At 31.9% G+C, this 15856-nt stretch overlaps 1 protein-coding gene across 6 annotated transcripts in view; it reads right to left on the bottom strand.

Annotated features, from left to right (window-relative positions):
• Positions 1-15856, bottom strand: part of LOC113385117 — a 113164-nt gene that overhangs the window by 55150 nt on the left and 42158 nt on the right. For all 6 annotated transcript variants that reach the window (XR_003367967.1, XR_003367969.1, XR_003367966.1 and 3 more), the window contains 2 exons: positions 12189-12333; positions 3342-3464 (listed from right to left, as the gene is read on the bottom strand). Coding sequence is in view for 1 of the 6 variants with exons in the window: in XM_026622929.1 (XP_026478714.1) it covers positions 3342-3464; positions 12189-12333 (268 nt within the window). In the remaining 5 variants the exon portion in view is untranslated. The remainder of the gene's footprint in view (positions 1-3341; positions 3465-12188; positions 12334-15856) is intronic.

The following is a 15856-nucleotide window of genomic DNA, read 5'->3' as shown; positions in this document are numbered from 1 at the left end:
TCAGGAGTGACGATACTAAGTACACAGCAGTACTCAAAGCCTTAGACTTTGAAACACTGCGCCTCATCCAGGATATCCTCCGTAATCCACCAATGACGGGCAAATACGAATATATCAAAAAGACTATATTAAGCAGAATGTCTGAATCCAGAGGTAAGCAGATTGACAAGCTATTAAAAAACTTATCTCTAGGAGAGAAGAAACCATCACAGCTCCTACGAGAGATGAAGGATTTGGCTAAGGGAGAGGTCAGTGAAGACGTCATAATTAAATTGTGGTCAGAACGCCTACCACACCATATTCGGCCTCAATTGATAGTTTCTCGTCATCTTGGTCTGGAAGCCCTGGCGGAAGTTGCCGATATTTTGGTCGATCACTGTAGCTCCACATCTCATGTGATGTCAACAACACACAAATCTTCAGTAGAACAGAGACTGGACCGACACGAAACTCTCCTTATGTCATTCGTCAAGAAAATCAAGGAACTAAAGGCAATGTTAAACACTGAAAGGCAGAAAAATGATCAACTAGAATCACAACACAACTGGTCAAGATCAAGAAGTGGACAACACAATCAGTCAAGATCAAGAAGTGGTTCTCGACATAGTTCCAGGAGACCTTCTCGTGGATCAGTTTGCTACTATCATTACAGTTACGGTGAGAAAGCCACAAAGTGTGAAGAGCCCTGCTTGCTTAAATCTCTAAACCGATCGGAAAACTTACTTCGCCGTCATTAATTGGAGCTTGTCATGACGGTGAAATAAATTCTGTCTGCTCTGAGCTCCGCCTACATATTTCAGACAGAAAGACTGCAATCCAATTCCTTATAGATTCTGGATCAGTTTTATCCTTTTTACCAGCCCATAAGTTCGCCAATGGTCATGCCAAGGAAGAGCTAGTTCTATTTGCAGCAAACTCTAGCAGAATATCCACGTATGGCAAGAGAACTCTGGAGCTGGATTTATCACTACGCAGAAGCTTTAGCTGGCAGTTTGTTGTTGCCGATGTAGCTACAGCCATAATAGGAGCTGATTTACTAAGCAACTACAATCTATTAATAGACTTGAAGGGCAGAAGATTGATTGATTCGATCACAGGCCTTACCTCTGATGGAAAGGTACTCAAGGCACAGCAAGTCAACATCTCCACTGTCAACCCGGCAGAGCCTTTCAACGATTTACTGGCACAATACATTGCAATAACAAAGCCACAGGTAACCACCAATAATAAATCATATTTTTTTGCCAACAGGATAACCACAACAGGTCCACCATTAGCTTCCAGATTCAGGAAGATCTTCGGAGAAAAGGCTGTTGCAGCCAGGTCCGAGATACAAGATCTCCTGAACAGGGGCATTTTGAGGCCTTCCAACAGTCCATGGGCAAGCCCTATTCACATGGTTCCTAAAAAGAATGGCACATTCAGAATGTGTGGAGACTACAGGAGGCTGAACGCAAACACGCAGCCTGACAGGTATCCTCCACCCTTAATACAAGATGTTTTTAATAATCTTCATCAGAAAGCAGAGTTTTCGACAATAGACTTACCACCAAGTACACATGCATGAAGAGGATATTAAAAAGACTGCAATTATCACACCATGGGGACTCTTCGAGTATCTACGTATGCCATTTGGACTCAAAAACGCTGCCCATACATTCCAGAGGTTTATCAATCACATATTCCAAGATTTCAATTTTGTTTTCATTTATATAGACGACATCCTGGTAATGTCGACTGATATGAATGAGCACCGTCGTCATCTTCAATTGGTTTTTGAGAGGCTACAGGAATATTCTCTTACAATCAACTTAGAGAAATGCGCCTTTGGAAAAGATGAAGTAAACTTCCTCGGTTACAAACTGAGTGCTGCAGGATATTCTCCTTCACTAGACCGAGTAGAGAAAATTATTAATTATCCAAAACCTTCGACAGTTATAGAACTCAGAAGATTTTTGGGCATGGTAAACTATTATCGTAAATCAATACCCAAGGCAGCAAATATACAAGCACCACTTTATGAGTATGTGAAGTCCTCAATTAAAAACGACAAGACTCAAATTGAATGGAATGACAATTCATTATCAGCATTCAGCAAGCTGAAGGAAGCTCTAGCAAATACAACTCTTCTTCATTTTCCTTCTTCCAAGTATAGCAAATATTAATTTAATTACAGATGCATCTACAACAGCCATTGGAGCAACTCTGGAGCAGGAAGAAAAGGGCGCATGGCACCCTATAGGTTTCTTTTCCAGAAAGCTCACATCTACTGAACAGCGATATTCAACTTACGATCGCGAGCTACTAGCCATCTTTGCGGCTTTAAAGTATTTTGAATATCTGCTAGAAAGAAGGCACTTTGTAATCAAGACAGACCACAAGCCAATAACACATGCATTTAAACAGAAATTAGAGAAGGCTTCAGATCGTCAGCGACGGCAGCTAGAATACATATCACAGTTTTCCACTGATATTATATATGTGAAGGGTGATCAGAAGGTTGTTGCTGATGCGTTGTCCAGGATCAATGCCATTCAAATGCCATCAAAGTTAACCGCAGAGGAAATTTTGCAAGAACAGAACAAGGACGTTGAAATGCAAACTATATTGAACGGCAACACCTCTCTTAATCTTCAAAAATTGACATTAGGGGGCTATCCAGTTTATTGCAACAGGCAAGATAATTTTGTAAAGCCCTACCTTCCGCAAAGTCTTCACAGAATCGCTTTTGACATTGTACATGGAAATGCACACCCAAGCATAAGGATTACTTGAATGGAGTTGCGAAGAAGGTATGTATGGCCTGGGATTGGTAAAGACGTCACCATGTGGGCACGTCAATGCACGTCAATGCATGAGTTGTAAAGAGTCCATTAACAAGGCGTCCAGTTTTAGAGAAGAGAAAATAACATGGATTTCATGCGAGAGGAAATAGAAAAGACTCCAAATACAGAGTGGTAAATAATTGGGAGTGATGGTAACTTGGGACTAAAGAAATGAAAATGTTACAGTCGAGGACGACTGATAGAGCTGGATAGCCGAATGTTGGCTATGAATAGATGACGCTGTTGGGATGTATGTTGGTACTAATGACAGCGTCAATCTAGTAGGCCGACGGGTGTAGTGTAGTAAAACAAGAGAACATAATACATAGAGTAGAGAACTTAATACGTATAATAGAGAACTTTGTGTAAGTTGAGTAAATAAAGTAATCAAGACAACATTGTGTTTTAATAGAGACGATTAGAGTTAACATATATATATATATATATATATATATATATATATATGTATATATATATATATATATATATATATATATATATAATAGTACTACTCACTCTGACATATTGTATTACTGGCTTCATCAGATCCATCACCACAATGGTCAACACCGTCACAAACTAAATCCTTATGAATGCAGAATTCACGTGTGTTACAACGAAAGTCTTTACATGCGTGTTCTGAAAAGGTAATATTGTAAGATTTGATGATTCACATTTACTTGGAATGATTATTAAAGCAAGTTAAATAAGTCTAAATAATGCATAGTATATAAGTTTAAAAAATTACATTACCAAAAATGTAACAAAATTAATATCAAATCATTCCAAAATTGGAAAAAATACACGAAATTAAACACATTCTTTAATGAGAAAAACAAAAACATTGTATAACGTAAAATAATAACCTATAAGTTAAATAATAGAAGCCTGTAGATAGTCACATAGTTTCCAAATTGTAAATGAAAAACGAAGACGAAACTATGACATAAAAAGAGAATCACAAATTGTTGACCCAGGGATGAAAAATTAATTCTAGGAAATGATCGCTTGAAACAAAAGAGGGTTAGAAAAGAACAAACAAAAATATTATGAAGTTTTCATATTAAAAATCAAAAGCCATAAAAATATAAGAAAATTAGAAATAATAAAACAAAGAACTTTAACGAAAAATCTGAATAATGAAAATTATTTAAACAATTTCAACATTGATATTGTACATTGAAGACATTGTAAGAAATTTTGAAACTAGTTGGTATCGGTATTTTACCTTAAGGCAAGTTACATGAACTTCCCGATATGTGTAAATAATCGTCTTATTCCATGATAAATAAATTCATTTATGAGTGGTTAAAGTATTCAAAGTAGGTTTATTAGACATTTTAAAAAATCGAACACGTCAACCCGGTGGGAGTAATTTCTGAAAGCCAATTTTCGAAATTTAATATTTTTTTATAATTGAACCAGTTTCCCTAGGACTATAATGCTTTAATATGTTTATTAAGACCAGGTACTCTATCGTTATACCAATTAAATCGTCTAATTTTAATTTTAACTAACGTCAAAAAACTACTCATTTTCTCAAATTTTGATGATTTTTTAAAATTAAACTACTTGTCGTAAAGTCAGTAATATTTCAGTAAGAGTTATAATACCATGATATATATCGCCAAAAAAAATTTCCATAAAAATCGGCTTAATTTTTTTTTCAACAGTTAATTACAAGAAAACGGCTCGGTAGATTTTCACCTGAAACTAATCAGTATCATTTCCAAATAATATCTTTCGAACAGTTTTTGATTTTTTAAAATCGATTCGGTGGTATGAGCTTAAATGCAGACGGAAAGTTTAACACTTTTTCCCAAATTACAAAGAAATGGCTCGGACGATCTCTGCACAAACTGAAAAAAGATAATCCACATCAAAATACATCGATTGGCTTTTAAATTTTTGAAATCGGGTCAGTCGTTTTTGAGCAAATGTCGATGAAAGTTATAATTTTGACAAACGCCAAAAAAAAAACGGCAATAATTTTTGTAAACTTTGACGACTTTTTAAAATTAAACGACTTGTCGTAGGACCGTAATATTTTAGTCTAATCTATAAGACTATGATATTTACCGTAAAAAAAATCATGAAAGTCATTGAAAAAAATTTTTTTAACACTATTACAAGAAAACGGCCCGGCCGATCTTTACCAAAAACTAATCAGGTCGATTTCCAACCAATATATTTCGAACAGTTTTTGAATTTTCAAAATCGATTCAGAATTGCGGGCTAAAACGACGAAAATTAGACGATTTACTTGGTAAAACGATAGAGTACTTGGTCTTAATGAACATACTAAACCATTAAAGTTCTACGGATTTTTGAAAATTTGCTTTTAGAAAATACTCCGAGTTAACGTGTTCGTTCGTTTTCAATTATGTGTAATGAATCCACTCGGAATGCTTTTAATAACTCAAATTAATTTATTTTTATTGATTAAATCAATTATTTACACATTTCGGAAAGTTCATGTAACTTTCCTCAGGGCAAAATACCAATACCAACTAGTTTATTTATATGTAGTATCCAGTTAAGTTTTCGGTCCAAATAAATACCAAGATATTTGACGCTGGAGAATTCGAGTATAATCATATTATACATGCTGGAAGAAGGGCATTTAACCTTTTTCAACGTAAAGGTTATATGGCTCGACTGGTTTTCATTATTTTTATTCTCCATTTATTAAACGTCAAAATATTTTTTCTTTCAATAAAATACAATTTCGGCTTTAAATTGAGATTTTTAATATACCCCGCCGCCTAAATGGGATCCATATGCACATGGTAAGCAAAACAAATTTAAAATCGATTCAGTATTTTAGGCAAAAAGGTCAGTTTAAAAAGGTTTAGGCCTAAAATACTGAATCGATTTTAAATTTGTTTTGCTTACCATGAAAAACCGATTTTAGGTCGAGCAAATATAGCAAGATACCTCGCGAGGAAAGTCGGCACAACATTTCTACAACGAAAAAGATCTCGTTACGTCCATCTACATCCGATCCTGACTCATTCCAGAAAGTATTATTATCTAGTAATGATGCAACTACATGTCTGTCTCAAACACAATCTAATATCAAAAAACTTCCTAATTCATGGCAATTAGTCAATCACAAAAAAAGAAAAACATCATTTAAACCATTAGGAATAAATGTCAAAATTCAAAACGGATTTTCGGCCCTTTCAACAGCAAATGATGGCAACGCATCCAATATTTATTTATGGAATTGAAGATATCAATTAAATTAGAACTATCAAAAGAAGGACATGTAGTACGTAACATACTTAATATAAGACATAGAATAACAAAACAACCCCTCAATATGTTTTTTGTTGACCTAGGACCAAGCAGAAATAACAAAAATATTTATAATATTTACAAATTATTAAACTAGATAATACGCGTCGAACCACCGAGAAAGTCCAAAACGTACTGAATTAGACCATTTGCTTGCCTACAAAGCGATGATAATCATCATATAATAGCTTGTACCAAAGACCCGAATGATCCGTCATGTTGTTATTTTTGCGACGGTGATCATCCAGCTAACTATCGCGATTGCTCTTACTTCCAAAAAATTAAAGTACAAAGAAACAAAACTCTATTAAATCAATCAGTCAGAAATCCCAATTCATTAAGCCATAATTTTAAAAATCATAACAATTTAAACATTTCTTCGGCCCTAAAACCAACTATTCATGGCTCATCCTATGCAGACATAACAAAAAATAATTTTTCTGATTCTAATAATTCTCTAGCAACATTTATTTTGGAATTTAAATCTATTTTCAATCAGCTCATGTAACAGAACACCATTATAATAAATATTCTATCCACGTAAGTCAACAACTTACGGCAAAAATCATTAAAATTACTGAATGGAATGCCAACGGTTTATTACCTCACAAAAATAAAATAGAATGTTTTTTTTTTAATTTAACTTGATAGATATTTTATTAATCTCAGAATCACACTTTACATAAAAACCTACTTTAAAATTTATAATTACACCACTTATAATTCAAATCATGCAAGTGGCATGGCTCGCGGCGGTTCGGCGATATTAATCTAAAATAATATGAAGCATTTTGCTCTACCAAATATTTGTGATGATTTTCTACAAGCAACTCAAATTTCTGTTGAAACAAACTTATATAATTTTTGTGTTTTTGCTGTTTATTGCCCACCAAGATTCAAACTTTCTTGTGCTCAGTTTTCTTCATTTTTCTCTCAATTACGTAATAAATGTATCATTGGTCGTGAATTTAATTGGAAACATATTGCCTGGGTTTCTAGACTGACTACAGCCAAAGGTAAGATACTCGTACTTCATGCTGCCATACAGCAAAATAACCTCTTCTTTATTTCAACATGTAGTCCAACATATTGGCCTTCTGACCCTATTAAAGTTCCAGACTTTTTAGATTTTTTTATTGTGAGAGGTATTGATTATTCAAATCTTAATATTGAATCTAGTTACGATCTCTCTTCTGATCATTCGCCAATAATTATGACGTTTAGCACATTTTCTACTCTAGCTAACAACAATCACATTCTTCACAACAAACTTTCTAACTGGACACAATTTAAATCTATACTTGATTCAAAATTATTTCCAAAATCTAGGCCTACAAGCGTTATTGATTTAAAAAATAAAACAGAAGATTTTTCTGAGATTGTACATGAAACAAACAAGCAGATCACCCCGAATATTATTCCAAGAAATGATAATCTAATAATAATTTCATGCAATTCTGATATTACATCAGCACCTTGTTGGTTACAAAATTATTTATCTAGTGTCGAAAAATGGTTTTTAGAATGGGATATCAAAATTAATATCAAAAAATCTCAGCACATAATTGTTTCACTAAAACTCCACAAGAGTTCACCTATCATCATAAACAATTCAATAATTGCACCATGCAATTCTGTCAAATATTTAGGCATGCACATCGATTCGAAATTGATATAGAAAACGCACATTGAAAATAAAAGGAAACAAATCCAACTGAAAATAAAAGATTTTTACTGGCTTTTTGGGAGGAAATCTGAAATCTCTCTTGAGAACAAGGTACTTCTGTACAAAACTATCATAGTGCCCATTTGGTCTTATGCAATCGAACTATGGGGTTGCTCTTGCAAATCAAACATAAACATCATTCAAAGGTGCCAGAATAAAATCCTGCGTATCTTAACTAATACGCCTTGGTATATTTCGAACTTTTGCCTACATAAGGATTTGAAAATCTATACAGCAAACGAAATGATCAAACTTAAAAGTTCATCTTTCAACAATAAATTAATCCAGCATACAAATCCTACTATTCAAGCGATTCACAGTCCGCTAAGAAGACTAAACGAGAAATGGCCTTCCTATCTACCATACACCTAGCCCTATGTCTGCTCGCGCCCTGACTTTGTACGCGGCATACATCACCACGTCAGAGTTTATTTATGTTATTATTTTTGTATTGCTTTTTGTATTGCTGTTTTTATTTTATTTCATTTTAACTTTTTTCATTTTATATTCAATTTATTGTATTTTCTTGTATCATTTCTTTTTTTGCACATATCAATTTTGTAAATAAGACATTAAAGTCTTGATTAACAAAAATAAATTGTAACACAAAAAAAGTATTTTAGGCGTCCATCGCAAAGAAACAACGTGACACTAACTTTATATATATTAGGATATATATAGAATTTTAAAAGTATAATCAAGTAATCAAAATATTTCCAAAATCTAAAAAAGAAAGTATCAAGTGGTAAAAATTGTTCAAATATTTAAAAAATCAGATTTAAATGCGTTAATTAAATTTTGATAGCTGTCAAAAAGCAAAGAGGAAGAACTTCTCTTATTTACGATGAAGAATTAATTAAACTAGTATCAACAAGTACAGAAAGGTTATCATTATTAATGTTTATTTCATTATTATTTAAATATTCAATACAGTTGTTTATAATAATATTAACTAAATGAAACGGATATGAGTTGTATACTAAAATTTCGCGGATTAAATCTTAATTTTTATTCCAAAGGATAAAATTACTTAAAAGAATATCTTGATCAATTAATGGGATAATAATCGAAATTTTGATCGAACGGGAATGAAAGGAAAAATAATTAATGTAACGACCAGACCAAGTTGGCTTTTGATACCAGTTTGTATAAATTTTGTTATTGTTAAATCTAATAATTTTAATATCTAAAAAGCTAATAGAATTGTTAACCTCTTGTTCACAAGTGAACAGTTAATGTTTACCTGAAGAGTTAAAACAATTCAAAGTAATGTTGATGTAGTTATTATCTAAACATAAAAGAATGTCATCAACATATCTAAAATATATGATGGGTTGAACAGGAAGTTTAGGTAATATCTTATATAGCAAATCCTTCTGTAATGGGGTATGAATGGCTAATCCTCCTGAACTATTATTTGGATTTCCATAAAACTTCCTGAAATTTGTTAAAGAAATTTTCTGGAATTTTTTGATTCATAGAAATATAATTAGATTGTACAAATAAATTGAAAAATTTACAAAAAACCGCCTATCATTGTTTGATCTTGAAAATATTTGGGAAATTGTTTGACATCAAAAACAAATGAAGACAGTCATTTGTCAAACATTTTTATTCACTTATAAGCTCAGGCAATATTAAAATATAATATGTTTATGATTATAAATAAGAAAAATGTATTGTCTATATTATTATTGCCGAAAAGCAGCTCTGATGTACCAAAAATTAAAATAATATAAGATTTACAGTCAACATGCGTCTTACAGGTGATGCAGTCTCTGCGCATGCGTCTGACGGTTGTGGACTGTGTGATTGCGCCCTAGACAATATAATATTGCACATATAATTAAATTTGAGATTAGTATTTTTTAACTTTTAAATTCAGTCGTGTTTTGCTTTACTTTACTAAATCACAATACAAAAATAATTTATTTATTCAAAAAATTATTTAGAACTTTCATTGTGTCAAAAACTCATATGTTTGGCATTGTATACGAAATATTTACTCAAGTTAATGGAGCGTTTTGGGTCTGATAATTTTTGCATGAAATTTTGGAATTAGGTTCATCTTACTCTCAAGTATAAAAGTGAAAATAATTTAGACTCCTTTGCCACTTCCCGGGATGGTGACTATCTCTTTCATCGTATCTCTTTCAAAATAACGTCGGATATCAATAAAAAACTAATTGGAAGAGAAAAATGTTTAATAATGTTTTTGAAAAAATCAATTACTTTTCAAGTTACTGGCTACTGAAAATTTGTTTTTTTTGCGTTTTTCATAGTTTTTGCAAATGTTTCTAAAAATATACATTTTAGCAAAAATCATGTAATAAACAAAATTATATCAATTAAAATCTTAATAAATCGGTGTTCTAGGAACAATATTAGGCTAGATATGAAAATGGGGTTTTATAATACTCAAAATAAGCTTTAAAATGAGTACTTCTGCGTGTAAATGAGTGAGCTATCATGCAAATAAAAACAAACTTATACAATGTTTTTTTTCATTTAAATCAAATAGTTTATGAGTGCCAGTTCCACCAAAATTAAAAATAGTTATATTCCTTCTAGAATTAACTTGGTTTAAGAGATCTTGATAGATTCTAGAAAATACCACAACTTTAGTATGAAATTTCCAAAAAAACTCATGATTTCATGAAAAAAAAATTATTTAAGAAAAAAACAACCAATTTCTCATTATTATATCTCTGAAAGTGTAAAACATACTGTTAACGCCACACTCCCAAGCCTGGTCTAATTATATATTTTATTACTTTCATACAGGATAGCAGCAATGAACCCTAATCCTTTATTTACTATTTCAAATTAAAATAATCCATATTATTGTCATGCGTTCTGTCCCTAAATATATCATCCTGCAATTAATCTATATTTCTAAGAAACTCGGATCGCCTGTACCCAGTTTTAATTCTATGTACCATGCAATCACCGACCAATACCTGATTGGTTGATGAATGTAATAGCCACTGATTGGATCCAAAATGGGCCAACCAGAAAAATAATATAAAATTCAAATCTTTTGTGATCAGTCTTAAATCAACACTCAAAGGAGTAATATATAAAATATATGTAACAAACTTCAGTAATAATTCAAAACCTCATCCAAGTAACATATCATATATATATATATATATATATATATATATATATATATATATATATAATATCGTAGGATTTCATATAAATATACAACAATTAAACATTTATTTATCATCTTTTAATCGGTCTGATATAGCCGACTATCTAAATATATCGGTCCTTCGAAAATATAAACTAGCTGTAAGTGGAATTTTGTCTTAAGGCAATTAAGGCATCGTGCCTTAAGGCAAATTGCTGGAACTTCCCGTACCAAAAATTATTATTTTTTTAAAAACAATTAACATTTTTGAAAAAAATTTACTTCGAAAAAATTAGATTTTTGAGAAACTATAAATTGGACAAAAAATTACTTTTTTTTTGAAAAAAAATTAAAAAAAAAATGTTTTCTTTATTTTGACATATTTTGGAAGATCTGAACTTTTTTTCATAGCAATCCTACTGCTTTAACTGCATGAAGACGTAAGCGCCACGTCGCTGTCTAACGGATAAACATTGGTACGGAACCCATACGAATGTAAACAAAATTTATATTTATTGTTAAAATCTCTATAAAATATCTGATAATTTGATGTGCATATATCTAATGATCCTTTTTGACCGCCAAATGACATTTTTTTTTACTTTTTTCGTTAGCCGCTCCGAAGATGCGGGGCAAAAAGTGCCGAAAACGGTAACTCAGTTTTTAAGAGAACGGAGCGTCCGATTCGAATAATTCAAAAAACGTTTCACTTAAATTGACAAGATGAAGAATTGATCAAATTTTCATGAGGGCAGGTCTAGCTTTTTCGGAGATCTTATGATAAAAGTAAAAAAAAAATGCAATTTGGCGGTCAAAAATGATCATTAGACATATGCACATCAAATTATCTGATATTTTATAGAGATTTTAACAATAAATATAATTTTTTTTTACATTTCTATGGGTTCCGTACCAATGCTTATCCGTTAGACGGCGGCACGGCACTTGCGCGCTTTGACATTTCGTCTCTATGCAGATAAAGCAGTACGATTGCTTTGAAAAACAGTTCAGAATTTCCAAAATATGTCAAAATGAAGAAAACATTTTTCTTTTAAAAACTTTATCGAATAAAGTGATGATTTCAAGTTTTAATTTAAAAGTAAAATTAATATTTTAAATTCATGTAATATACTAACCAGAATATTTATCACAAACTTTTGTACTGATCAGCATATAACAGTAAGATAAACACACTTACTTGGTTCTTTGAGAGCTGTTATTACTAATTTGAATCCATTGCTGTCTGTGCCCCAACCGTCCGTGACATATTTCAATGTCACGAGGTTGCTTCGAGGAAAAATTATACCAACAGATTCTTTTGTATTTCGGCACGTAATATCCGCCTAAAAACATTATGTAGATTAGAAAACATATTGACACAGATGTATTGTAAATGTTGAATAGCTAACAAAAGTGCTGAATAACAAATTTATATAATAATGATTTGCGGCTATACAAAAATAAAAAATGACAAATCTATTTAATGCAATTATACTAATAATAGCATATCAAAATTTGTCAGTAGCCACTTTGTTTATTCAAGATTCATGTCTCAATTTTTTCTTGAGTATAATATCTTTCACTTCATTACTGGCTGCTCCTTGGAGACAAACAAATATATAGACACAGTTTATTATAATATCTTGAAATATTTTTTTGAATTATTGATTTAGACAATCAAAAAATACAATTTATTTCTTATAAGTCATCGCGATATATTATTATTTGTGTATGATCCACCTGTCTCCCTGTTAACTAAATCAGTCTAATCTTTGACCTATCTTAAGGCCTAACTGGTTGTCTACTGGTTTGCCAGCCTATGTGCCACATATTCCACCCGTTTACCTACCTATCTACTTTTCTACTTATTTACATGTCCACTTGTATATGTGCTACCTGTTTACCTATTTGACGAATCTGCCTCGCCGCCTATCTACATGTAGTCATGTCTACGAGTCTACCTGGATGATATGATGATACTTGATGTTGTTTTTAGCTGGTTTTGGAATAGAAATAATTCTAGCGGTTTTTCGCATCGTTAAGTACGACTGGAGCGACAAGATTTTCTTAAAGACATGAATATAAATAATTTAGTAAGTGTTTCTTACAATATTTTAATTGGAATCCTATTGACGCCTGGCGACTTTCTCTGATAAAGTTATTGTTTTAATATGCTAGTCAAAGCCAATGTCCATACGTAACATTAACAAATCTTTGGCATTATTATTATTATTAAAAATTTGTGGTTCTGGTTGAGGAAAGGTGCCCTGGAGATGTTCCGTAAAGGTAAAAACCTTTCCATTATGAACTTTTATCCAGGTTTGGTCCGACTTCCTTGGGGATTCAGCTTTGATAGTTTTATTAACTTTTTTGAATGCGGTTCATAGGAAATAATTTGACTCTGAAATTTTTATGTATGACATATTTGAGAGTATTGTTACATACATTGTTGCAATTCCTTTCGTCTCTTGCCAAAATTTCTATATCTTTTTTATAGTCGTCAACTGTTTCTTGATTTGTATAGGGTAGTTTGAAATCTAAGGTAGAAATTTGAGCTGCTTGTAATCTTTTTGTGAGCTCATATATTGCTTAGTTTATACCTTGATCATTTTTAAAAGCATTAACACAATTTAGTATATCTTTCATAATTCTGCGATATAAGTACCATTACACAAAGTACAAAAAATACATGTTTGGTTTGAAGTACTGATTGTCATTTAATAGAATTTTAGTGCAGTATGTCAGAACTATAGGAGAATGATTCAAGGCTACACGTGACTCAACTTCGATTTGTTTTTCATGAATCTGTGTGCACTACCGGCGCACAGTGGTCAAAAATCCTGAAAAGATGGACAAAAATCAAAAATATTGTCGGATTTGTCCAAAATCATGCATTCTACTGTTTTCGAGACTGCTGATTACGAATCCGATATTTAATTTACCAAAAACAAAATGTTGGACGACTTCTGAGAAATTACAATATACGCTCTCAAAAATTTATACGGAGGTTTTCGAGGTTGCTGATCACAATTTAGATATTCAACTTGCTGAAAACAAAATAGCGGATTCAAAATGGCGGACCATTTCTGAGAAATTACAACTTATATGTTCTTCAGAGTGTACGAGAATTTTCGAGGTTGCCGATTACGAATATGATATTGATTATACTGAAAATAAAAAAGAATAAATTAGAGACTACTATTATCGGTAAAAATACGTTACTTACTAAAAAATCATTACTCTTAACTGAAAAAATGCACGTAACACCAAGATGAAACCTACCGAAGCTAAGTGTGCAACTTTGAGCAGCTGAATTCTACACTACTTATAGGGACAGATATTTCTAATACAAAAAATAAAAATCTTAATGGAACTCGATGGAACATTCTTTATGACTGTTTTAAAGTTAGTGTTATTCTCGAAAATCTAGAAAATTATCTTCAGTTTAAGACGCATGTAAAAAACGAAAAAAAACTGCAAAAGCCAATATAAGAATATAATGAAAGAACGAATAAATTCCATGTTTAAATGTGTAAATCAGTTGAGTTGATGCGAAGTAATACGATGTGCGACGCTTACTATAAAAGTGAGTCAGAGAGATAACAGCCGTGTGATGTCCTCTGTTTCTATACCATGCATGGTTTCACCATGACCATAGTGAAAGTGGGTCATATGAATAGTACCTAAGATATTCTCATCGGAATAAAAATTGTAGAAAAAATTTTTTTTGCTACTTTTGGCCAGCTTTTTGGTGTTTTTGACCACTGTGCGTCGGGAGGCTGAGTGCTACATATATAAATAAATGTATGTGTGTGTAATTCATAATGCATTCATAATCCATACATATGACATATTTTTATTGAAATGAAGTGGCAGGGATTGACTGCGCCAAATACCAAGTCAGCCTTGGGATCGAGTGAGAATAAAACAATGTGTCATTACGTTTTTATAAATTATTACATTAGTTTACATTAATTGTAAACAATGAGATTTTTTTAAATACATGGATGACTGAGTCAATATTCGAAAGATGAATAGAATCATCTGTACGCTGTACATTCAAACAATACTAAATTCTCTTATCTAATATTTCAGTACATCAATATTCGTGGGTCATAGCTTTTGTTTTTGCATAAGTTTGACACAACCGAGTATTTAATAAATTAAAAAATTACCATAAATTAAGTAATTGTTGCTCTAAGATTAATTTACTGAGAGGTTAAACTAAAGTTTATGTGCCCCCATGATTGGGGGTACAGCAGCTTCTTCAGAATCGAAACAGGAAACACACAGTCAATTAACCAAACATTATAAGATGAATATTAATACTGAAGATACCGGAGCAACGCCCATGCCGTCTGTCTCATGGCAAGTAGTAAATTCAAGTAAAACTTTTAAGCGTAGGCGCACATCATCAAACAATTCACTTGAAAATTCAATAAAAGTTTCAAATAGATTTGACATATTAAATTTGACAACTGAAACATCAAATTCCAATACCGTTAATCAAACGGATAAAAACATCACAACGTCCACGACTAAAATACAAAGACCCCCACCAATATTTGTGTACGGCATTACAGACTTCCCGGATATGAGAAGTGATTTAAATAAAATCATGGATGAAAATGATTATATACTTAAATCTATGCCGAATGATATAATTAGAATAAACACTAATTTACATGACCAATACAGGGCAGTAATCAAGTTTTTTTTTAAATGAAAAATGTAGTATATCACACTTATCAGATAAACCAGGAACGGTCTTCTAGAGTTGTGATAAAAAATATACACCATACATATGACACCAATGAAATAAAAAATTAATTAAAGAAACTTAATTTTAAAGTAAGGTGTATAATT

This window comes from Ctenocephalides felis, unplaced genomic scaffold (assembly GCF_003426905.1).
Source record: "Ctenocephalides felis isolate EL2017-DRISC unplaced genomic scaffold, ASM342690v1 CF-g0.4_SCAFFOLD_03571, whole genome shotgun sequence".
Classification (NCBI taxonomy): Eukaryota; Metazoa; Arthropoda; class Insecta; order Siphonaptera; family Pulicidae; genus Ctenocephalides; species Ctenocephalides felis.
The sequence above is the reverse complement of the archived record's forward strand: the minus strand, read 5'-3'. Positions and strand labels throughout refer to the sequence as shown.